Raw genomic sequence first — 21,984 nt, 5'->3', positions numbered from 1 at the left:
TTGAGCACGCAAGTTGAAGTGGGAGATGTGTGCGGGGATGAATGAGTGTCACCACAGCCCGGATCATGGTACGTAATGCACATGCCATGCACGTACGTGTTCCTTGCTATAAAGGATGCTAAATCACAATATAGCAAAAGCTTGACGTATATCATCAGTCCTTCATGCGAAAAAAAAAGTTTGGACAGAAATATCGGCGGTTTGCGACAGACTTTCGATACAATGACAAAAGCCCTCTCTTTCTATTACTTATGCTCCCATCAAACCGCTCATCTCTTCTTCCAAACCAGCGGTACTCTTTCGGGATGATTCATCTGCAACAGCAGCACGGGAGCAGCATCCTCCACGATAAACTCCAGTACTCGTTTCCTTGCTTGTGTCAGATTTTCTCCATCTAGAGGAACTGGATCAACCTTCCAATCTTTGAATAGTGTCGCTATCGTGGCCACAAACTCAACCTTGGAGAATTTTCGGCCTGGGCAGTCCCGTACGCCTTCGGACCACCCAAGAAACGTCCCTTTGCGAGGTGTTATCAGCTCCTCCTCTCCCTTCGGCCCGCTCTTCCTGATCCATCTCGAGGGCCGCCATGTTAAGGAGTCCTCTCCCCACCATCTAGGGTCAGTGTGAAGACAAGAGTAGCTGGGAATGACCATGGTGTTTGCAGGGATAACAATCGCCTTCTGTCCAACCTGTAGCGTTTGTGCGGCCGAATCTGTCCACTTGGCCAAAGCAACTGGGCTGTACAGACGGATAGTTTCGCACATCACAGCCAGACATCGGTGAAGACGCGGGAAGTCCTTTTCGTAGTCCAGATCCTTCGTATCGCGGTCTTCCAGAACCGCCCGCACCTCTTCCGAAATCCAGTCTTGAACATCAGGAGACCCTGCCAGGAAGAGCATGGCAAAAGTAAAGGTGTGTGCTACCGTGTCGTGGCCAGCGAACGCCAACATGAACATATTGCCGTACACTTGCTTTTCTGTCAGACCCTCCGATGTCATCCCGTGTGAGGCTTGCACCAATGAGGTCAAGAAGTTTCGCGAATCGGCCGAAGTCTGAGAGGAGGTCCGATTGGAAACCTTGGCCTTTGTCTCCTCGTACATTTTGGTCATGTGGCTCTGAAACACCACGCAAGCATGCTGGAGCTTTTTCAGCTTCTTCGGAAGCCATCTTTCAAGCTTGCCAAGAACCTCCGGCCCCAGCGCCATGATTAGGACACAGTTCTCCAAAATCTCCTGCAGTGTGTCCTTGTAGCTGGTCGTCGATGTGCCGCTTGCTCTCAGCCGTTCTTCATGACCTCGAAACTTGGATGACTGCCCGAATCCAACTTCGGACATGATGCCCAAAGACAATGTGCGAAGGTCGTCGGCAGCTGTCGTCAAACTCGGCTTTGAAGTCCAGTAACGGTGCATATCGCGGGCGCGAGCAACGGCATCACTCCACACTAAAGCATTGGTTTGCTCAGTGAAGCACGTCGCAATGATCTTTCGTTGCCGCTTCCACTCCGCGGCGTCAACAGTGCCCAGATTTGTCCCAAAAACGTTCAGAGACTCTGCAAAGCCTCGGTTAGCATCAACCCGACTCGACATCCAAGACTTCAAACTTACCCGTCAGCTTCGAACATCTCGGAAAATCGTTCCGTCTCTTGAACGTCTCCGTCACCAAGTCAGGGTCACCGAGGTACAACCAGTTCTTCCCAGGAGTCGAGACCATGTACACATCTCCCAGTTCATGATGCGGCTTGTATCTCTCGACGATCTCGAACCCTCGCCAGTTGAATCGCGCAAAGCTGGAGCCTCGCAAAAATGGCAGGTATCGCTTCAGAAAGGCCAGGACTTTCTTATCCATAATCATCCAGAAAGGGTTGGTCTGTTCGATGGGGATAGCTCGGACCGGGACGCCAATTTGAAGGGCGACGATGTAGTTCCAAAGGAGTGAAAGATAAGTGTATGCCAGGAAAAGAACTATCGGACTGGCAACCGCCCAGAAGGCTGTTGATAGGAGGCCCATTTTGGTGCTTCGGTCAGGAAGACAAGTTTGGCAGAATCAACACGAGCGAGCATGATCGAGGAGCAGCGCGTTGTCGTGGTATATAAAGCGAAGCATCCTGTGGGCCAACTCACAATCTCTTTGACGGGTTGGTCGTCCCTGCATGGTCAGCTTCAACATGCGCCGCTGTCTTGCAGTGTATCGTTGGTGCCTCGGATATTCCCAGGTCCCGCTCGCACCCACTGGTTGGCCTGTCAGCAAGGGGTATCCATCAAAGGTACCAACACCACGCTGTTGGGCCGCGGCGCAGCATTCAAAACACGCAAAGTGGACGCTTTGGGAATGGTAACAAAATATTAGGTATCTAGTATTAATGGCGACGTGGTCAGTAGAACCACGATCAACACCTAAATGCTTACGCCTTCTCTGTCCCGGCGCTGGCATAATCGCTATCCGACGAGTAAAATCTCTCAAACGCCTTCTTCTCCAGGTCTTCCTCCGAACTCCCCTCGCCCTTCCTCACCATCTCACCCTTCTTTCTCAGGTACCTTCTCTTGCCCCACTTATATGTTTCGGCCGCCAAGAAGAAGAAGATGGTCACGCCAAAGACAACACCCCACTCCTTGTCGATGCCCTTGTGCAAGAACACTTGGTCGTTGAGCACGGGGATGTACAGCGTCGGGAACGTGCAAAAGAAGCCAGCCATCACTGACCAAAACAGGAACGGGTTTCTCCACAACTTGTCGGCCCACTTCTTTGTATTGTTGAAGGCGCCGTGGAAGAAAGAAAGACGGCTGTCGACGAGCTCCCATGCGAAGAAGACGAAAATCCACATCATGGCCGTGTAGCAAGTCGAGCGAGCGCGGAAGACACCTTCGCAAGACTCCGAGTAGCGCAGGTTGCAGTCGTGACCAAAGGTGCCGTCGTACATGCCAAAAATGACAGCGATGAAGGCAGTGAGCAGGCAAATGGCCATGATGATGCCGTAGGCAAACAAGTCAGAGATGAACTCGGGGGTAAAGACACCGTATTTGAGCTGTCACGTAAATGTTAGTCAAATTTCCTTGCACATGTTGATCCCGTAACGACGAAGGGGTGCAGAAAACCTACACTCTGGGGGGGTCTCTTGAGAATGTGCTTGGAGGCAGACTCGAAGCCGAGGCCAGTCTCTGTGAACGCTCCAGCCACCAGCAACATGAACAAGATCTCCACTGGGGTGATCTGGAAGATGGAGATGCCGGCGGAATCCTTGTAAGCCAAACCGACCATTAATGTGGTGACGAAAGCTACGTTGGCCGACAAGACGTGAAGCATGAACTTCTGGACGTTGTCAAAAATACGGCGGCCCTCCTCCACAGCGTTGAGAATACTGGCGAAATTGTCATCGCTCAGCACAATGTCAGAAGCCGACTTGGCAACATCACTGCCACCCAATCCCATAGCAATGCCAACGTCGGCTCTCTTCAGACTGGGGCTGTCGTTAACACCATCGCCAGTCATGGCAACGAACTTGCCACGCCTGTGAAGAGCGTCGATCATCCTGACCTTGGTAGAGGGTGCACATCTGGCCACCACGAGAGGCAGCTCTGGCAGCTTGTCCAGCTCGTCATCTGATAGCTTGTCAAAATCATGCGCGGCCATAACCAGTCCCTGGGCGATATCAGCTCTGACGAGCTCCATCCTAGCAGGCAAGATGCCAACCTCAATCGCAATAGCCCGTGCGGTCTCGGGGTGATCACCCGTCAACATGTGGACTCCGATGCCGGCCTCGTGGCACTTGAACACACTGGGCCGTGACTCTGGTCTCGGTGGATCGTAGATGCCAACCAAACCTCTGAAAACCAAGTCATGCTCAAACTCCTCGCGCTTGAGCAGACCACGGCGGGACTCCTCCTCCGAAACAGGTCTGACACCGCCCTTGTTGGCAAGGGCGAGAACGCGAAGACCTCTACGGGCAAGAGCTTCCATGTTGGCCAGGGTGGTGGTCTTGAACTCCTCGGTCATGGGAGCAACAGTGCTGTCATCGTTGCCAATAGACACGGAGACACAGCTAGACAAAACGCGCTCGACGGCACCCTTGGTGAAGATGTGCACCAAGCCCGTGGACTCACTCTCGGCCAGGATGGACATCTTCTTGATAGATGAGTCAAAGGGGAACTCAGCCAGCTGCTTCCAGCCCGAACCGGCCTCGATGCCCAAGCCGGAGCGGCCAAAGCGAGTCGCAAAGACCTGCATGGCGATCTCGGTTGGGTCACCGTTGGCCTTCCACTGGTTGGAACCATCTTCGTTATCTGATCTGATGACCTTGGCCAGGTTGGCAAGGGAGGCAATGTCGAGGTAGTGAGCGAGAGAAGGGTGAGACTCGTCCTTGGGGCTGACGGCTCTTCCATTGTCGGCAGAGCGTCTCATGTTCCGGGGCTCCGCATCGGTGAAAGTGATGGCTCCAGCCTCAGGGTTGTAGGCGTCGTTGGTGTCAATCGAATAGGTGCCGAAACCGGGAATCCAGGCCATACGGGTTACCATCTTGCCCTGGGTGAGGGTACCAGTCTTGTCGGAGCAAATGTTGGTAACGCCGCCGAGAGCTTCAAGAGAGCGCATGTTGCGGACAACCACGTTGCGCTGCACCATAACCTTGGTTCCAGCGGCCATGGTGATCGTGAGCACAAGAATCAGGGTCACCGGAAGGGTACCGATGGCTGTGGCCACGGCATAGATGATGACATCGTTTCTTGCCTTGAACTTGTTGGCCGCGAGAATGATGATGGCGCACACGATGGCAAACATGAAGATGTAGTGAAACAGCTGCGACAGCTTCCGCTGGAGCGGGGTACCGACTGTGACTCCAAGGAATGCGCCGATCCAGTCCCATGTCTTTCCCAGAGCGAAAGAGAAGTAGGCACCGATTGAGGCCTTGCCATTTTCGTCCCGTTCCAGCTTCCGCTTCTTGGTTCCATCATCATCGAGCGCGGCGGCGATGGCTCCGATCTCGGTGAACATGCCAGTTGCGAAAACAATGGCCTTTCCGCGACCCTTGGTCAAGACGCTGGACGAGAAAACGATGTTGAGACGGTCTCCAGGGCCGGTATCGGCATCTTGGTAGACTTCGTCGGGGTACTTTCGGGCAGGGACACTTTCGCCAGTGAGGAGCGCCTCATCCGCCTCAAGGTTGACGGCTTCGATGATGCGGGCATCGGCGGGGACACTGTCGCCAACCTTGAGCTCGATGATATCGCCGGGAATTAGCTTGCTGGCTTCAATGGCGGTTGTGGCGCCATCTCTGACCACGCGGGCGGTGGCAGAGTTGAGAGACTTGAGAGAAGCAATGGTTCTGGCAGCTTGAAGATCTTGGAAGAAGCCAATAACAACGTTGATGGCGATCAGACCAGCCAACACACCCCCTTCGATCCAGGCCTGGATACCAAAACTGGCAGCAAGGGCTAGCAGGAGGATCTAGAGGGAGATGATTAGCATTATGCTGCTAGACTCTTTTGGCAAGATACCGTACGTACCAAGGTCATGGCGTTGAAGACCTGGGCAAAGAGAATCTCGAGAGGCTTGACACCCTTTTCCTTGCCGAGGTCGTTGGCGCCATATCTGGCCAGGCGCTCAGTTGCTTCCTGGGAGGTCAAACCCGTGGTCGTGTCTGTCTGGAGTTCCTGAGCAACCTGGGAGGCAGAAAGGCAGTGGGCAGGGAGAGAAAGGGGCTCGTTGGCTTGGCCCGAGACATGCCCCTCGATTTGCTGCTGAGGGTTCGCCATGGTGGGCGGCAGAGCCAAGATGGCAGATGAACGGCGGGGAGCGAAAATGTGTGATCCGGAACTTGGCTGTGGTGCTACATCAAAAGATTCGAAGGGGTGGAAGCTGGCAAGACTCTTGGGATGACAGAAAGGGGAGCCGAGGACGCCATTATATAACAGCACCATGTCCCGTCTTATTAACACTCTGGACCCTCTGGATGTTTTCTCTTCCCCCGTTGGTCCGCCACTGGAGACGTAGAGGAGTCATCCCGGGCCGCCTGCGAAAGTTGCCCATCGCCTAGCTCGGCGCATCGCGAGCAAGAAAAGGAGTATCACAGAATGTCTGGGCAGGAAGGGATTCGCAGCTCTTCTCCAGCACGAACCTGGCAGCCAAGGCGCAAATGGCCACAGACATTACGTACCAGGTTGAGAGAATTGTGGGTTTGTGCTGGGCTTTTGCGGGGGCCGGTTGGACGCGGTGGAGCCGGTTTTGAGGAACTGGAAACGCAGGACGTGTGTTTTTACTGCCGCTTTGGGCAGTTCTTCTGACACGGCCATCTCGTAGGGCTGGCTGCCATGCTCGACCGCCTCTTCACTTAATCGCCCGTTCTCGCGCCTTTCAATATTGACCATGCTCTGACATGTCTACAGGTGCCGACTCATTCTTCTATGTCAAGACGCCGCGCCGTGGGGCCCCCTTCGCTCACACTCCAACATTAAGCCGGAGAGAAGGCCTTGGCAGCGCCTTGGAAGCTCAAAAGAGTGGAGTATTTGTAAAGGGACTTCCTGTTTGGAAATGCCACAGAAGAACGCAGGTTCGTTCTGGCCGCCTTCCACGTGCTCTCGGCGCTCAGGAACAGTAACATCAATTCCTTTTTCCCCTCAACTCATCCGTGAGGAAGAAGAGCACGCGACACTCGTCAACACGTGTAACACCCATTAGTCATGGTTCGAGCCTGTTATCGTTATCTTTGACCGCTGGTGAGTATCGAGATCGATCATAGAAATCCAGGCTCATAGGTAGTACGCATAATCGAGTCGCCAAGTTCTTGGGGGCCAAGCCTCAAAATTTCAGAGTGAGACCAGAGATTCGGCAAGTCGAAAACGAAAATTTGAGCATCCTCTATCGAAGTCTGCACGTAGACTGGCGGTGCGTGGCTAGGTATGCTGAACGGTGGTTAAAAGGGGGAAAGTAAACAACCTGTTGTCATCCGACTAGGCTATCTATTAAGGGCTCTCCTTTCTAATCCCACCCACCGCGACTGAGAGTCATCCTACTATACCCAGCACTAGAATGCGTGAACCAGACCTCTGCCACCACGTCGATGCTCGGCAAAGGCTTGAGTTTGTCGAATCCTCGATCTTCTCGATGCTTGTTCTCTCTGTTCCACAGACCCACGAGTGGCCTGAGAGCCTCCTCCACCATGGCGTCCCTGGTTTTCCGCCCCTTCAAAACAGACTCAATAAACGGCCAAGTTTCACCAGCACTGCGGCAATAGTCGCGCAGTTCGTTCCAGCACCGAAGATCATGAATGCTCACCAGCAGAGGATTGTCGTACCAAAACCTCGCCTGCGCAGCCAGCTTTTCGTTTATCGGTGTTTTGGAAAGCTTGTGATGTTTTGGGCTTGGCAAAAGAACTTTGATTTGATCGTGCTTTGCTGCCAGGATCACCTCGAGCAGTCTCCTCCCCTGCGCGAGGTTGTGGATGGGTCCGTGGCGGTGACCATATGGGAGCTCCAAAACCAGATAACTGCCTTTTGGCAGGATAGGTAGCAACGACTGGTTGTTCTCGGCGTAAATCTCCTCGAGGACGACGATTAAGCCGTAAAAGTCGTTCCAGGTGTTTTTATACCAGAGGCTGTTCCGATCTTTGAGTGTCTGTTCAGGTGCTGAAGCATGTGCCTGGATGATTTGTCGTGAATTGCGGCAGACGTGAGCCAGTGTTGGGATACGACGGGAAACGAAGTACTCAAAGCGAAACCTTGCAAGCCACTTCCCGTTTGCGTCTTTTGGGCCGATCATGTCCCGTGCTAACTCCAACGAGTTCTGGGCCTGAACGGTGGGTCTCCATAAAGTATCTACTTCATCCGAGTTCTTCCACACTTCATCCTGCAGTTCCCTGGGTAGTTTGTCGAAAGGAAAGGTTGGGGTAGCATTGGTTTGGGTGATAATTCTGCGTGATCTCAAAAGCATGGTAATGGCTTGGTCGTGAAAGGTGTGGTGGTAAAAACCTTATGGTGCAACAAATTCCCTTCAGTTTTTAAATGCTGCCCTTGATGATGGGGCGCAGTCCGACCAAACGAGGTTGAATAGTTTGAGGGGGCTGATGCTGAAGCCAAGTGAAACCATGCCGTTCTGGTCTACACAGCCTCACTGGCACAGCAAAAGGCTTTCCCAAGCCAGTCAACCTATCACAGTCTGGCTTGGGCTTATACAGCAAGATCACTTTTATACAACCATTTGTAAAGTTTACAAAGCATGTAATCACGTCTGAACTGTACAACGTAAGTCAAAGGATCGTTAATAGTATACAGCTATATATACAGCAAGATTACCTCCTCACACCCCCAACAGAGTCAAAAAAAAGCCGAAAAGGAAAGTCCAAATATAACCCAAACAAATCGCTGCGCAAACGACAATTCAGTCAAGACCGATAGCCCCCTCCTTATACAACAAAAAAGGTGCTTAAGGCTGGACGCCAGCAGGGGTGTTGCAGAGGACACCCTGGTCGAGCTAGTGGAAGTGTCAGTTAGCATAATGTCTTTTGTAAGATCCCGGGGCAACGGTGACTTACGACAGGGAGAGCGCAGCAGCGGGCACGTTGGCCGATGGCCGAGCAGATAGCGCTGAAGGTATCAGCGTCGGTGGGAGTCTCGGGGGCTGCCAAGTTCAGAAATGTTAGCTCAAGGTCGGGAGAGTTGGGACAAATGTGGGGAACGTACGCTGGCCGCAGTCGAGGTTCACAAGACCGAGAACGTCGGTAGCACAGCACTGGGCCGAGCCGTAGATGCCGCTGCAGGGGATGTAGGGCACTTGGCGAGACTCGACCTCCTTGGCAGGGAGGGCAGAGACGAGGCCAGTGAAGATGGCAGCGGCGATGGCGAAAGTGAACTTCATTTTGGCGGTTTGATTTGAGTTGAGATGTGTTGTTGAAGTGCAGGAAGGTTGTAGCAGAGCTTGTTTGCTTGTTTGCTTGTTTGCTTGAGTGTGTGGAGGAAAGAAGAAGTTTGATCTAGAGGGAGGGAGAAGCAGCATCTTTATATAGATGGCAGTGTCGCATTCCCGTTCCCCTTTGCACTCCCGCATCAATAGCTGGTCATCGCTAACTTTTTCCAAGCCCATGTTGTGGTGGTAGAATCACCGTCATCTCCATCCTATACCTGCTTGGTGCCGAAACCCGCCCTGGGCCAGTTGTAAACATCCAAGACATGTTATGGCGTCACAAGAAAGGACAATGCAACAGGAGCCTAGGGACAAGGGGGGGAAACAAGCCACGGCACATGCAAGGATCTCAGTTGCTATGACCGATGATCTTGATTACAAGGGTGTATAAATGGCATCTTATAGCTTGGGTAAACACCTCACTGGCTGTGTGGTTCTCAAGCCACTGTAACTCGTTCAAGTGGCTTGGAGTGGCGAGAGAAGCTTGCAAAACTGCTCGATAAGTGATGTTTACAAACGCCGAGATAATCGAGAGGCAGCCTGTGCCACAAGAGAACCCCTTTTCTGCAATAGAATCACGACATCATCCGGGAATCTGGATGTGCCGTCCGCAAGCACATGGTGGAAAGGATAGAAGGAGGAATGGTACCCACCAGTATCCAACTAAATCGTCCGGCTGTAAGCTCGCCTGCATTGATGTCGGGTCCAGGTATAGGAACCCAGTCCCCGAAACACAACGGTGGTGCAGATGGCAGTAATGACGCACAGCATAAGCCCCGGGGTATCACTGAGAAAGTTCGGTTCCAGAATATAAGGTCTTGGCGATCGACGTCACTTGTGCCTGGATCAGGTTACAAGCTCGCCACAACAACAGAAGCAATTAACCTCCGATATTTTACTGGCTGCTCACTATATACCGATCAATAGAAAAGCCTGGCACACCAGGACATTGATCGGTTATCTCTGAGAGTGTTTGATAGCCAAAGGAATATCGACTGAAGGGGAAATGTACACGTCGATGATGAGTGGTCCACACTTTATCCGGTAGGCAGTAACGGTGATTCTCCTGGATGTAAACGTAGTACGGGCTGGGACGTGTCAGGCAGGGGTGGATAACGGGGGCGAAATGGGACGCCCAAGGCAAAAATCTCAACACAGAGGTAACATCTGGAACACTTCATTTAAAAATGTAAGGCACGATCAAACCTGTGGCCAACCCTGCAGCCCGCATTGATGAATAGGAAAGAGTTGACGTCGCTCTGCTACCTTGTGGCAGGAACAAAACCTGTCCAGGTACTGCTCGGCACACTCAATCACCTCCTGAAGAGGAAGTCGACGCCCGTTTGGCGCGCAAGAAAGGATGCATCCAGGGGAGGATTCTAGCTTTCCATAGCAGAACTTCTTGATTCTAGAAAGGAAACAGGCCGAACTCACCAACTCTATAGCATACCATATAGTCTGACGTCGCCACAGAAGCTGATCATTATCCTACTATGGGCATTTATTCAGCTCCTTCTGTTGCCCACCCTGTCACCGAGGTTACATTCAACCTAAATTATCTCCGGCATCACGTTCCAACCGCTTCTGTTCGACTGCCTACTGTTGGAGGCCGTGGAGGCCCCATACCAACTTCAGTTGTATGTGAACTCCTGTCCGACTTGCTTCTCGCTCAGCTTCCAAAGCCTCTCAGCCTCCACCGGGCTTGTGCCCCAGGGCTTCACGGTCTCGGTCCAGGGATCGGCAACATGCGCGTCCTGAAGGTAAGCACCGTTGTGGTCTTTCAAGCTGGGGTGGAAGGCAGCAAAGACATGGGTGGCCACGCCCTGATCATGTGTCTTCCACTTCAGACCGTCCTCCCATGCTTCCCGGTTTCCCAAGGTCTTATCAACAGAATCTGATTTTTCCATGGTTAGCTTTGATTTTGATTTTGGCTCAATACACCGCTCAGAGACAACCGAGAAGACATACTCAACAAGGCAACATCACCGCCCGTCCAATCGACAGCATCTCCCAGGTTGGTACCGATGACGCCAGGGTGCAAGCTCACAGCTACCAGCCCCTTCTTTCCCAACTTCTCGGCAAACGATAAAGCCATGAGCATGTTGGCTGTTTTGGCTTGGCCGTATGCAATCCACTTGTTGTAGTTCTCGCCACGCTGTCGAGCATAGATACCTTAGCATGCCGGTCCGCTTTTCGACTTCTGGTGGGAAGCACTCACATGGAAGTCATTGTCGTCAAACCTGACAGGACTGAAACGATGGGCATCACTGCTCACGCTGACAAGTCTGGGTTCGCTGCTCTTGAGGAGCTTATCAATGATCAGGTTGGTAAACAAAAAGTGGCCCAGATGATTGGTAGCGTATTGACTTTCATAACCATCTGCAGTCAGTGCGAATGGAACAGCCATGATTCCGGCATTGTTGACAAGGACATCGATGTGCGGCACGTCGTCCCAGGAATTGACCTCGGCAGCACCCTCCCGGACTGAGGCCAGGGAGCCCAGGTCCAGCTTCAAAACCCGTGTCTTGACATTGGGGTGAGCCTTGGCAACGACCTCGGCAGTCTGTTGCGACTTGGTCGTATTGCGGCCGGTCAAGATGAGAAGAGCGGGTTCAGCTTCCGCGATAAGCTGAACGAATTGTGCCCCCAAAGATTTGGGCGAGACGCCAGTAGTGAGAATAACCTTGCCTTTGATCTGGGCGGCAAATTCGGTGACCAATTCGGAGCCGGTCGTTTCGGCGTTGTATTGAGGTGCCATGGTGATTGGGGAAATGGTGCGAATGAAGCTTCGAGTGAATGAATATATCGGCAAAAAAAAGCTGATGTTGACAGCGTGTGATGATGAGATCAGTTCGACTTAACTGTCGATATATGTCCTCTTTATATCAATGAGGCCAAGTCTGCGAGTGTCCAAGGTGGCTATTCCCATCTATCGACAACTTGTGATCACGCACCAGAGAAGACAGTGCATGGTACTTTTTTTTGTTATTCTCTTCCCAAATGACAAATCGGCTCATTGGTAGTTGCTTGCTTTCATTACTAATGAGTTGCTGACAGCGGGGTCATGGCGGCTACCACCTGCCGTGCAGGATGCGGCGATCTTTGGATGGCATCTTCGGAGTTAACAACAGTTACATCCAGTCTTGCTCAGCAGACAACAATTACCACAAGAACTGCAGCAGTCGAACCATGCAGTTGCCTAGAACCCAAAAGATGCTGACACAATCTGCGCTTCCGCATTCTGTCAATCACGATGGCGGCTAATCGCTTGCAATCATCCTTCGAGGCCAGTCAAGCCAACACCTCCAAGCCTCACCAAGACACTGCTCGACCATCTCGAAAACATACCTTCCCGCGTCTCTTATCTGCCAAGTCTCCCTCGCATAATGCAGCAGCACACAAAAATAACCCAACACCACCAGCGACTCGGGTCGCTTGTCCACCAACAACGCCATGAACTCGGGGGCCACCACCACAGACCACGAGTAAGTCATCTGGTGCTTGTTCCCCTTGCTTCCGGCCTCTTTCCCAAGCTCCTCCCAGTCGGCAGACAGTACTGAATCGAACCCAACCTGAAGGAAATTGATCGCCTCCATGCACGCCTGTCTTTCGCCCCCGGTCAACGATGCTGATGCGGCAACCATCACTCTGATTCGAGAGCACTCCTGCCCAGTCGGTTTTCGAAGCAAATACTCCTGACTCCAAGACAGCATCCCAGTGAGCTCCGACTCCATCAGCAGAGGCCAGGATGATGCAGCTATCGTCCTCACTCCACGATGAAGGCGCGCACACCAGGCGTACTCGGCGAGGAACTCATCGATCGGTTGATCTCGGAAAGAGAGAGCATCAGCCAATAGGTGATGTCCGAGGATGCCAGAGTAGATGAGAAAGCTCACGCAGTTGGACCGGTCGACTTGGGATAGCTGGGCAACGTTGAACAGAGAGACGCCATGCGTCTGCAGAGCTATGGCTTGCTCGAGGTAGGTTTCTGATTGAGAAGGATGTAGGCAGGCAAGGTGGCGAGCTGAAAAGGCAAGGAGTTGCTAGAGGAGATAGGTGTCCTGAAGACCCTTTTGCAAGGCCAGAGCGAGAGCTGCTGAATTCTCGGACGCCCGATGAGGGGTGGCCCCGAAGTCGAAGATGTCCTTTGAGGATGTCAGGTGAACCAAGAGGTAAATATGACGGAGATTGAGCAACCCCTCGGGGGCTGGGCTGCATAAGGCCCGGCTTGTATCAGACAGAAGTGTGGAGGTCTCCCGGGGGGTGACACTGGACGTTGAAATCCCGGCGAGACTGCGACGTCGAGACAACGAACTTGAAGAAGGGCTATCTGCCGGGGCTTCGAATATGAAGCTGCATTGCCTTGCCGAAACGGTACAAAGTGAGCATGCTGGACGGCCTTCGTCACACTTCGAAGACCGATCGAGGTTAATTCATCATTCTCATCAACGAAAATTCGCTGAGAAGTTACCAGACACTCACCTTCACATGCCGCAATTTACTAGTCCCAGCCTTCAGTTAGGTAATTGTCCATCGTCAAAAATCGACAAGTGGCGTTGTCCTTACCATTGCACACAGCCACGCCGGGATTTGGTGTGGCCCCGGCGCCGCATCGTATCTCGTATCGGGAAAACTTGCGCTAGAGACGATGGAACACACTTGTGCGAGGTCTTGGGAGATTGACTCCATACACACCGCAGCTTTAAAAGCTTGAGCAAGGGTGGCACAGCACATTGAGCCCCCACATCTCTACCGGGATTCACTCCTACTGCCACTGTTGGGCCCTGCTTCTTGATATCTGGTGTCAGCCAACACGCGTGTTCGGCAGATGCCGGTGATGCAACACCAAAGGATTATGTTCCAACAGTGTCTTGGTTACCTGGAACCCTTGCTGAGAACTGTCATGCATATACAGGATGAATAGTCAGGGGCTTAACTTGAGCCTCAGGGGTAACTTTACGAGGAATGCGAGATGTCGAGTTTCTACCAGAAGTTCTAGCGAAGCCCAATTATAGTCTCTTTCAAACTACACAAATGTTGGGTACCTGATTGACAGAGATATGTTTGTTGACGGTGATAACATGAGGGATGGGACTGGAAGCGGAGAAAGAATATCAGGGGCATCCAAGCAAAGTTATCTACCCAAAGTTCCTTTCCTCCAGGCCTATTCGAGTACCTGGGGTTAAAATCTCTTTTCCTTCCCGGACTAAGCATGCCGATGTTGGTTTCCTCTGAACCTTTTCTGGACTCAGCCCTCTTCGATTCACCTCTTCGCCACACCAACACCCCTTGTCACATGGTTCTGTCATAGCTACGATGGTCGTCTTTCACCTCCCAGTTATTATCATGTTCTCTGTCCTTGCTGCTATCGCCATTGTCTCCTTGGCTTGGCACGCAATTCAAGCGCGAAGGTCGAGCCAGTAACATCGATACCCAAGGTATTTGTAACAACTCAGAGAGCAACACAGATCTCGTAACATGGTGAGTCACGTTCTCAACTCGTCGTCTATTCTCCAACTAACTGACACCAAATGAGCAAGAGCCACAAAAACGCTATGAACGACAAGAACTGAACGAAATACCGATAAGGAGAAACTGTCGCAAGAGAAGGTTGTCATCTTCGAGTTATCCAGCATCGAGAAGAGAGTAGAAGGAATTATGGGTGATGAGGGAACGGCTGGCCAAGGAGGTGGAGGCATCGAATATTGCGAGGTACACATTACTGATGAAACATGAAAAATACCCAACCAACATCCAACCTCGCCCATATAATGACCCTAGACATCGTTATACCCCAACATGATAGGGTCTGGTTCCCGCGCGACTAGCCAGGTCCAAACCGCGCAGGGAGCGTAGCTGGTCAAGGTTGAGTATGATCGTCCGTAATCAGCCCTTTCGAATACCGTGCCGGTTGTATCTGAGCACTTCATGTGGGCCACATTCTCAGGTGTAGCGACTGCCAGAAAGTGCTGTCGCTGTGGGCCGGGCGGAAAACATCTGCTCGTGTCAGCTTCTTTGTTTAGCTTATTTCCTGTTACTGAGACCACGTACAAAGCATTGCCAAATATTCCATGGCACAAGTTCGGCTCCTTTTTCAACAACCCCTGCGTCCAGATACATTGCCTTGCCCTTTTGAGCGCTCCGTCGATCTTGTCCTGTAGTCGTGGGAAATATGGCCGCAAAGAGCAAAGCGATATCACGAACCCTGGCGCGCCGTGGCAAAATTGAACCAAACCTTTCCCAGGGCTCGTATGGCCTTCACTGCTGGGCCAGTTCCCATCGTGCTGCTGCATCATCAACAACTTCTCCAGCACCCTCTCCACCCTGTCTGCCAAATTTGGCATGGAGAGCACCACTTGAGTAATGATGCCAATGTCTCCATGCACTGCTCCCAAGTACCGTGTTCCGTGCCAGCTCCATTTTGCTCGTCCATCTTCACGGGGACTTCCGTTCTTCCCTGGTGACCCCAGCCCGTTATTCAGGATGGTGTTGGCAATCTCAGCCATAGCAGGGTCAATAATCTTGCCGCACTTATCAGCACCGACCCAATGCTTCACCATTCTCAGCAGATACAACGTCCCTCCCCTCCCATACAGGTTTTCGTCTGGAAATTCGGCCACTTCGGCGACCTGCTCCACTGTCGCAACAAAGTCCCTGACGTGGCTGAGATCCTTTGTCAGGGCAGCTCTGACAGCTTCAAATGCCAGTCTCTCATCCGACACCCCGCAACCGTGGCTCCCCAACCGCAAGTTGTGTCCCCTAGACCCAGCAATATAGCACTGAGCCCAGTGCAAGGCCGGCTGACCGGATACGATCAAATCCGGGAGTCTGGCGCTGACCTGAAGCAGGAGGTACGCGATGCCCGTGGGGCCAGACCAGAGGCCCTGCAGAGCTTCGTGCGGGTATCGGCTTCGAGGAGGGAAGTTGACGATGATGTCTTCGAGCGCACCCATCAGGTAGCTGCTGGTCTCGCTGACGTCGAGGAGGTCCTCCGAGGGGACGTCGATGTATCGCTTCTTGGGCTGGGAGAAGCCAGCCTGACCGGTCATGGCCACGATGGCTCCCGGCACCCCCGTGGTCATCGGCGTCGGGGACGAAGGATGGTACGGCATCTCGGTGAATGGTTCGGGATCTGCTGGATACGAATCAATCGAAATTTAGCTATCGAATCGAACAAATCACAGCAAAGCACAGCGATCAAGAGGCGTTGAGCTTTGCCTGGCGCAGGCACGTCGTCATGATGTCTACACTCTGGAGCAGATGCTTGGCGGGAAGGTGGGGCCGCTGCCGGCTTTCAATGTGCACTTTAATGAAAGAATGTAATGCGGGGAGCTGGACCTAAAGGATGGACGAAGGATGGAGCAGAAGGTCCGGGTACCGCGGGGCATCCCGTACATTCTGACCAACCAGACCCCCCTCGTTTCCCCGTTTTCTTCACACCTGGATGTGCCCCTAGGTACCTACAGATGCCACCAGGACTATCACTTCCCCTCAAGACAACATGTTCAGCTTATAATGGTAATACTATTACGGGCTGTGATGGTACCAACGCAATGCAAGTTCATGCTATCATACAACTCAAGTCCTCTCCGATATCCATGCTAACTGAGAAGCTGAGACCAGCTCATTGCCCCTTGGCAGCAGCATCGGCAATCTTTTGGGCCTTCTTCGCCTTCTCCTCCAACAGCTTACGCAAGTCCTCCTGTGTCTCCTCCAACAGCTTTTGACCCTCGTCCGAATGCTTCTTATACACCTCGGACAAGACACCAATGTTGTCCTTGACCTTCTGTGTTACGCCCTCGGATGACAAACCAAGGAACTGGCTCAGCACACCGAAACCAGTGCTTCCTCCCACAATAGAACTGGTCCAGCTCTTGCCCGTGTCCCCAGACTCCTTGGCCTTCTTGACGGCCTGCTTCACATAGTCTTCCAGCTTGCTCGAGTCACCGCTCTCGGACATGCTCTTGATTTTGGAAAAGAGCTCCGAGGCATTTCCTTGCTTGAGGATGTCCTTGTTATTGTTGATCAGGTCTTTGACCGCAGGGCTCTTGTCAAGATAAGGCTTGGCGGTTTCCAAGCCCTTGTCCCAGACCTGGTCACCCATCTTGCGCACCTGCTGTGTCTTCTCCTCGACCAACTTCCGCACCTTGTCGGCATTCTCGGCGGTGAAGCCACCCTTGATGATGTCGTTCACTTGCTTCCATGTGTCGTCCACGACCTTCTTGGCCTCTGGTCCATACTGAGAGCCCATCTGCTTCAGGGTGTCGAAGGAGCCGCCAAACTTCTCCTTGAGCTGAGGGTGGTTATCGAGCAGTTGCTCCGAAGCATTCGCGCTGAGGTTGGCAATTCTCTGGCTCAGCTTTTGCAGGGCCTCCCAGCTGCGGGAAGCGGCCTCGAGAGTCAGGCCGGCAGCCGTGATGCTCTGAAACTCCCTGTATGTCTCGGCGACGAGCTTGTCAACCTCTTCCTTGTTCGCGTCCCGAATGTCTTCAATATCCTTGAAGGCAACATCGACATACTGGCGGCCTCCTGGTACCCAGCCAGCATACGAGTAGCAGACCTCCTTGACCTTGCCGAGAGCCTCATCGGTGGAGGGAGTCTTGTTCTTGAGGGTGGCGGCGAGCTGTTCATACTTCTTGTTGGTCTCCTTGACGGTTGCGTTCATCGTCTTCATCATCTTGCCCGATGGGGTCATGGTGTAAATTCCATAGAGGAGGGCAGCGCCGGCGATACCGCCAGCAACGCCGGAAGCGAAGTGACCTGTCCCGCTGGGGGCGGCATTGGCTGCGGCTTGTGTGGTGGAAGAAGCTGTGGACTGGAAACGACGAGGGGTGGATTTGGTGGTGCGAGCCACGCGAGTCGCGCGGGGTACGATGCGGGCAGGAAGTCTGGACGACATGGCGGTGTTTTTTGCTCGTTTGCGGCTTCAGGGGATGTGTGGTGTACTGGTAGTATAGGGATGGATGACAGGAGCCAAATTGCTTTACTGTCGGTGACGGATGGAAAGTTGTGGTGTTGATATTTTGGTGAGAGTCGATGTTGCTTTGGTACGGTTGAGAGTCCAGAGAAAGCACAAGGAAACTTTTTAAAAGGGGAAACAGAGCCGGCAGACACCTGATTCTGTACCGCCTGCAACCGGCGCGAACTCAGATCATGACGTTCTCAGTGGAAAGGCGTCGACGCGGAGGCATTGCCTGCCCTGATTGGCTGGCAAACTCCTTGGTCTCAATTGGAGCCATGACATCACCACCCCCATGATGTCATTGCGCTGGCTGAAGATGGCCCAGGGTTAGGGTCTCTGGACTTGGCTTCGAATTATCGATAAGATCGATAAGATAACGATAACCTCACGTTGTGCATGAATTCCGGCTTCACACACCGAACCTCTCACCGAGACTCCCGTTTTCGTGAATCCCCACATCGCCGGGTGGATGTTGGGGAATGCCACCTTCTCCAACTTTTAGCGCAGCTTCCCCGGCTGGGGGGCTCCGGGGTCTCCGCCTTTTGCCCAGAAAGCCAAGGTTGCAATGAGGGGATCGTGAGCTGACCCCCGGCCCTGAACAACAAAAGTTTACGAATACCATGGTGGTGCTGGTTTCCCATCTCGCCAATCTTCAAGGCATGAACGACTGAACGAGGCTCTCCTCTGGTGTGAGTGGTATTCTTAGCACATGTTCCTGCAGTTTTAATTATCCATCCGAGCAGGCCAAGAGCACGATAGAGTGTTCATCGCAACCCATCGCACCGCCAACGTGGAAATAAACATGTTTCCCGTCGCCCCGGCGCCATCCACCGGTCTGCCAAGGGCTGCCGTTTCAACGGCAAAATTCACGAACCGCTGCACCTCGCATTTATCCGGCCGCTCAACCGTGGTCATTGGGGCGCTAGCATCGGAAGCCAGTGACAATCCGACCATACCCGTTCGCTTCTCATGGAAATCATGACCGTGGTGAACTGTGCCTTCACCAGTCTCGGCCGGCTGAATGATGAACACGAGCCCGAAATGACTTGATCCCCGGAGCCCAGACCCCAGGAGCCCGGTTCGGAGGGCAGCCCCGAAGTGCCGTATGGGCTGCGTTAGGTAACATCTTGATGCTTCCCTCATGCTCTGTGGAACGCGTTCCCGGTAGAGGGGAGGCGAGGTTGTATCGGTCGAACCCGCCAGGGACCATAGCACTCGGATCGATGTCCAGAGTTCCATTGATGGTCTGGTGGAGGGCAGCATGGTGGACCACCATCACGGCCCATCACCATGGCATGACGACTTGACATCCGTGCATAAAAAGGCATCGTGACCCAGGCCATCTCGACTGTCTTTCTTCTCCTCCATCCTTTCTCTCCCCAAGGACCGCCACCCCAGACAAGATGCATCTCCCGACAGCTGCCTCGCTCCTCCTCTCAGCACTGCCTCTCGCAGTTGCCACCCCCACTCCCGGCCACGGCCACAAGGAGAAGGGTCTCAACACCTACGCCAAAGAGGCCGGTCTGAAGTACTTTGGTGCTGCCACCGACTCGCCCGGTTTCCGTGAGCGGGCTGGCTATGAGGCTCAGTATCCCAAGTATGACCAGATCATGTGGAAGTCGGACGAGTTCGGCCAGACCACGCCTACCAACGGACAAAAGGTACAGTCTTGCATCCGTTATGCGAGTCGCCATGCAACATGAGTGGTAGCTAACATACTCTCAACCAACAGTGGCTCTTCACTGAACCACAGCAGGGCGTCTTCAACTATACCGAGGGCAACATTGTTACCTCCCTCGCGAAGAAGCACGGCAAATATCTCCGCTGCCACGCCCTCGTCTGGCACTCTCAGCTCGCCCCCTGGGTTGAGGCCAAGACCGACTGGACCAAGGACGAGCTCCGCGCTGTTATCGTCAACCACGTCACGCGCGTTGCGAAGGCCTGGAAGGGTCAGTGCTACGCTTGGGATGTTGTGAACGAGGCGCTCGAGGAGGATGGGAGCTACCGCAAGTCCGTCTTCTACAACGTCCTGGGCGAGGAGTACATCAAGCTCGCTTTCGCGACCGCTGCCAAGGTCGACCCCAAGGCCAAGCTGTACTACAACGATTACAACTTGTAAGATTGATTTCTCACGACCAGCTTGATGCCTGACGCTAATACACCCACAGGGAGTGGCCCCATGCCAAGACTGAGGGCACCCAGCGCATTGTCAAGATGCTCCAGAAGGCCAAGATCAGAATCGACGGTGTTGGCCTCCAGGCTCACTTGATTGCCGAGCAGGCCCCTACTCTTGACCAGCACATTGACGCCATCAAGGGCTTCACCAAGCTCGGCGTTGAGGTTGCCCTTACCGAGTTGGACATTCGCCTGCAGGTGCCCGCCAACGCCACCAACCTTGCTCAGCAGAAGGAGGCTTACAAGAACGTATGTCAAACCCCTGATCTTCCCTTCCCGGCGTCATTCATACTTATACATGTCAATAGGCTGTTGGCGCTTGCGTCCAGGTCAAGGGCTGCATCGGTGTCACCATCTGGGATTTCTATGACCCCTTCAGCTGGGTGCCCTATGTTTTCCCCGGCGAGGGTGCTCCCCTCCTCTGGTTTGAGGACTGGAGCAAGCACCCCGCCTACTACGGCGTGCAGGAGGCTCTCAAGAACGGCACCAAGAAGGGCAAGCCTGGCAAGTGGTGGTAAACTGCCAAGTTTACTCTAGTTCCAGGTAGATAACAAGGTGTAATACCACTGTATAATTGAAAGAAACATGATCTTCCAACATTGACCCACTTGCCGTGTATCGTCTTGTTGCAAAGTCCACAGGCAAAAGACACAGCCAACTTCTACGGTCGGTCCTCATGATTTGATAGACAGCTGGAATAAACCCCTCACACCTGGGCCGTTGACTGCAGCCTGTACTGCATCCACCTCTCTGGTCTCGAGTTGTGGCAACGAGTGAATGTGTACGCTCATGTGTTCCCGAAGTTCTGTTTTCAGGCCAAACTTCAAGGAACAATTCTGGCACGGGAACTTGTGCGTCTCCTCCTTTACTGTTTTGGCCTTCTTCTTCAGTCTGGTAAATGTTGTGGAAAGCCTGTCGAAATCGGGATGTGAGATCTTGTTGTGCTTGTCCAGCTCCTTTCTAGAGGCAAAGCCAGTGATGGCACCCGCGCAGCCGTTTTGGTCGTCACATCGAAATGGGAGTTCATTCCGGTCATAGTGCTGTTTTCTCGATGGGTCCGAGTTGAATCCCTCGTGGAAATAGTAACACGTAGTCCGGGAACACTGGAACCAGTGTGGGCCGTACACATCGCGCACCTTGGCTGAAGGCGCTGGTGTAGTTGTCCACATTTGTTCGAGTGTTTGACAGCTGCTTTGGGGATTGTTCGAAGCCGTTGAGGGTGCACTTGATCTTGCTTGTCGCCGGTGAACGCTCGGACACACTTGGCATGGTACCAGATGCTGTACATGCTGAGAAAGTACGGGTCAGACTTGAGCCTCCCAAGTCCGGGAGGATGTGCTGCTGATTTTAGTTGCACTGGGTCATCTTTCAAGGCCTGCAGAAGTTTCCCATCCTGATCGAATCTTCCCACAAACCAGAGCAGGTCATCGTCGATGTCAAGGATATCTGACTCCTGATCTGGTGTGAGCTGCTCTTCTGTGCTGTTGGAGGTAGGGGCAGTGAACCCTAAGAAATATAGAACTCGGTCTGCCCAATGTGCCACAGCATAGTCCTGGAAGTCATAGTACCCATCCGATGCGAATTCGCCCTTTCTGATTTCCCCCCATTCGGGTGTAAAGCACTCAAATACGAGGCACTGTAGACACAACATGGTCATGGCACGCTCTGCGGAAAACAGTTCGATGTAGTTGCCTTGATTAGCGATGTAACTACCAATTCAGGTGTCAGCTGTGTCTCAACTTCGGCCAACCTGATACGGAGCACGCGTACTGTACCACCGTAGCATGAACCAACTCAATTCTGTTCTTCTTTGAGAATTATAATGAGTGGGCCACAAATCTCTTTGATGTGTACGACTGGACATCTTGAATATGGGACAGTCTGCTCCTCTAGGTGGATAGCAATGGCCGCTTGCACTTCTCGCCATCGTAGGGGATGGATGGAACAAACTATGAGGGACA

At 53.0% G+C, this 21,984-nt stretch overlaps 9 protein-coding genes across 9 annotated transcripts; 1 reads left to right on the top strand and 8 right to left on the bottom strand.

Moving 5' to 3' along the window:
• Positions 1-269: 269 nt before the first annotated feature.
• QC761_704290 (uncharacterized protein) lies at positions 270-2,007 on the bottom strand (the record flags this gene model as incomplete). Its single annotated transcript, XM_062882005.1, has 2 exons — positions 270-1,549; positions 1,605-2,007. 2 exons carry the CDS (start codon positions 2,005-2,007, stop codon positions 270-272), a joined length of 1,683 nt encoding a protein of 560 aa, XP_062727785.1.
• Positions 2,008-2,401: 394 nt separating this feature from the next.
• On the bottom strand, positions 2,402-5,909 carry QC761_704300 (uncharacterized protein; the record flags this gene model as incomplete). The annotated part of the gene is made up of 3 exons (XM_062882006.1): positions 2,402-3,022; positions 3,097-5,436; positions 5,496-5,909. The coding sequence occupies 3 exons, from the start codon at positions 5,907-5,909 to the stop codon at positions 2,402-2,404; spliced, it is 3,375 nt and encodes a 1,124-aa protein (XP_062727784.1).
• A 1,057-nt stretch (positions 5,910-6,966) lies between these two features.
• Positions 6,967-7,917, bottom strand: QC761_704310 (uncharacterized protein; the record flags this gene model as incomplete). Its single annotated transcript, XM_062882007.1, has 1 exon — positions 6,967-7,917. The coding sequence occupies one exon, from the start codon at positions 7,915-7,917 to the stop codon at positions 6,967-6,969; it is 951 nt and encodes a 316-aa protein (XP_062727783.1).
• Positions 7,918-8,215: 298 nt separating this feature from the next.
• QC761_704320 (uncharacterized protein) lies at positions 8,216-9,296 on the bottom strand. Its single transcript, XM_062882008.1, has 3 exons — positions 8,667-9,296; positions 8,519-8,604; positions 8,216-8,457 (listed from the first exon to the last, which is right to left on the bottom strand). The coding sequence occupies exons 1-3, from the start codon at positions 9,064-9,066 to the stop codon at positions 8,410-8,412; spliced, it is 534 nt and encodes a 177-aa protein (XP_062727782.1). The 5' UTR covers positions 9,067-9,296; the 3' UTR covers positions 8,216-8,409.
• A 747-nt stretch (positions 9,297-10,043) lies between these two features.
• Positions 10,044-11,644, bottom strand: QC761_704330 (uncharacterized protein; the record flags this gene model as incomplete). The annotated part of the gene is made up of 3 exons (XM_062882009.1): positions 10,044-10,780; positions 10,855-11,041; positions 11,105-11,644. The coding sequence occupies 3 exons, from the start codon at positions 11,642-11,644 to the stop codon at positions 10,518-10,520; spliced, it is 990 nt and encodes a 329-aa protein (XP_062727781.1). The 3' UTR covers positions 10,044-10,517.
• Positions 11,645-12,146: 502 nt separating this feature from the next.
• On the bottom strand, positions 12,147-13,536 carry QC761_704340 (uncharacterized protein; the record flags this gene model as incomplete). Its single annotated transcript, XM_062882010.1, has 3 exons — positions 13,453-13,536; positions 13,053-13,200; positions 12,147-12,860 (listed from the first exon to the last, which is right to left on the bottom strand). Exons 1-3 carry the CDS (start codon positions 13,497-13,499, stop codon positions 12,147-12,149), a joined length of 909 nt encoding a protein of 302 aa, XP_062727780.1. The 5' UTR covers positions 13,500-13,536.
• An 869-nt stretch (positions 13,537-14,405) lies between these two features.
• QC761_704350 (uncharacterized protein) lies at positions 14,406-16,229 on the bottom strand. The gene is made up of 2 exons (XM_062882011.1): positions 14,938-16,229; positions 14,406-14,883 (listed from the first exon to the last, which is right to left on the bottom strand). Exons 1-2 carry the CDS (start codon positions 15,996-15,998, stop codon positions 14,664-14,666), a joined length of 1,281 nt encoding a protein of 426 aa, XP_062727779.1. The 5' UTR covers positions 15,999-16,229; the 3' UTR covers positions 14,406-14,663.
• Positions 16,230-16,368: 139 nt separating this feature from the next.
• QC761_704370 (uncharacterized protein) lies at positions 16,369-20,626 on the top strand. Its single transcript, XM_062882013.1, has 5 exons — positions 16,369-16,441; positions 16,510-19,509; positions 19,581-19,963; positions 20,017-20,272; positions 20,332-20,626. The coding sequence occupies exons 2-5, from the start codon at positions 19,252-19,254 to the stop codon at positions 20,539-20,541; spliced, it is 1,107 nt and encodes a 368-aa protein (XP_062727777.1). The 5' UTR covers positions 16,369-16,441; positions 16,510-19,251; the 3' UTR covers positions 20,542-20,626.
• On the bottom strand, positions 16,511-17,785 carry QC761_704360 (uncharacterized protein; the record flags this gene model as incomplete). Its single annotated transcript, XM_062882012.1, has 1 exon — positions 16,511-17,785. One exon carries the CDS (start codon positions 17,783-17,785, stop codon positions 16,511-16,513), a length of 1,275 nt encoding a protein of 424 aa, XP_062727778.1.
• Positions 20,627-21,984: the final 1,358 nt, after the last annotated feature.

Source organism: Podospora bellae-mahoneyi, chromosome 7 (assembly GCF_035222275.1).
Source record: "Podospora bellae-mahoneyi strain CBS 112042 chromosome 7, whole genome shotgun sequence".
Classification (NCBI taxonomy): Eukaryota; Fungi; Ascomycota; class Sordariomycetes; order Sordariales; family Podosporaceae; genus Podospora; species Podospora bellae-mahoneyi.
This window is presented reverse-complemented; position numbering and strand designations above follow the sequence as displayed.

What these genes read in the sequence shown, in the direction of transcription:
- QC761_704320 (XM_062882008.1), bottom strand. Translation starts at nt 9,066, where the DNA reads ATGGGCTTGGAAAAAGTTAGCGATGACCAGCTATTGATGCGGGAGTGC. An exon ending in GAACCTCGACTGCGGCCAGC is followed by an intron (nt 8,605 to 8,666) that starts GTACGTTCCCCA and finishes TGAACTTGGCAG; the next exon opens with CCCCCGAGACTCCCACCGAC. An exon ending in GCTGCTGCGCTCTCCCTGTC is followed by an intron (nt 8,458 to 8,518) that starts GTAAGTCACCGT and finishes CACTTCCACTAG; the next exon opens with CTCGACCAGGGTGTCCTCTG.
- QC761_704350 (XM_062882011.1), bottom strand. Translation starts at nt 15,998, where the DNA reads ATGCCGTACCATCCTTCGTCCCCGACGCCGATGACCACGGGGGTGCCG. An exon ending in GGAATATTTGGCAATGCTTT is followed by an intron (nt 14,884 to 14,937) that starts GTACGTGGTCTC and finishes TGACACGAGCAG; the next exon opens with ATGTTTTCCGCCCGGCCCAC.
- QC761_704370 (XM_062882013.1), top strand. Translation starts at nt 19,252, where the DNA reads ATGCATCTCCCGACAGCTGCCTCGCTCCTCCTCTCAGCACTGCCTCTC. An exon ending in CGCCTACCAACGGACAAAAG is followed by an intron (nt 19,510 to 19,580) that starts GTACAGTCTTGC and finishes CTCAACCAACAG; the next exon opens with TGGCTCTTCACTGAACCACA. An exon ending in AGAAGGAGGCTTACAAGAAC is followed by an intron (nt 20,273 to 20,331) that starts GTATGTCAAACC and finishes ACATGTCAATAG; the next exon opens with GCTGTTGGCGCTTGCGTCCA.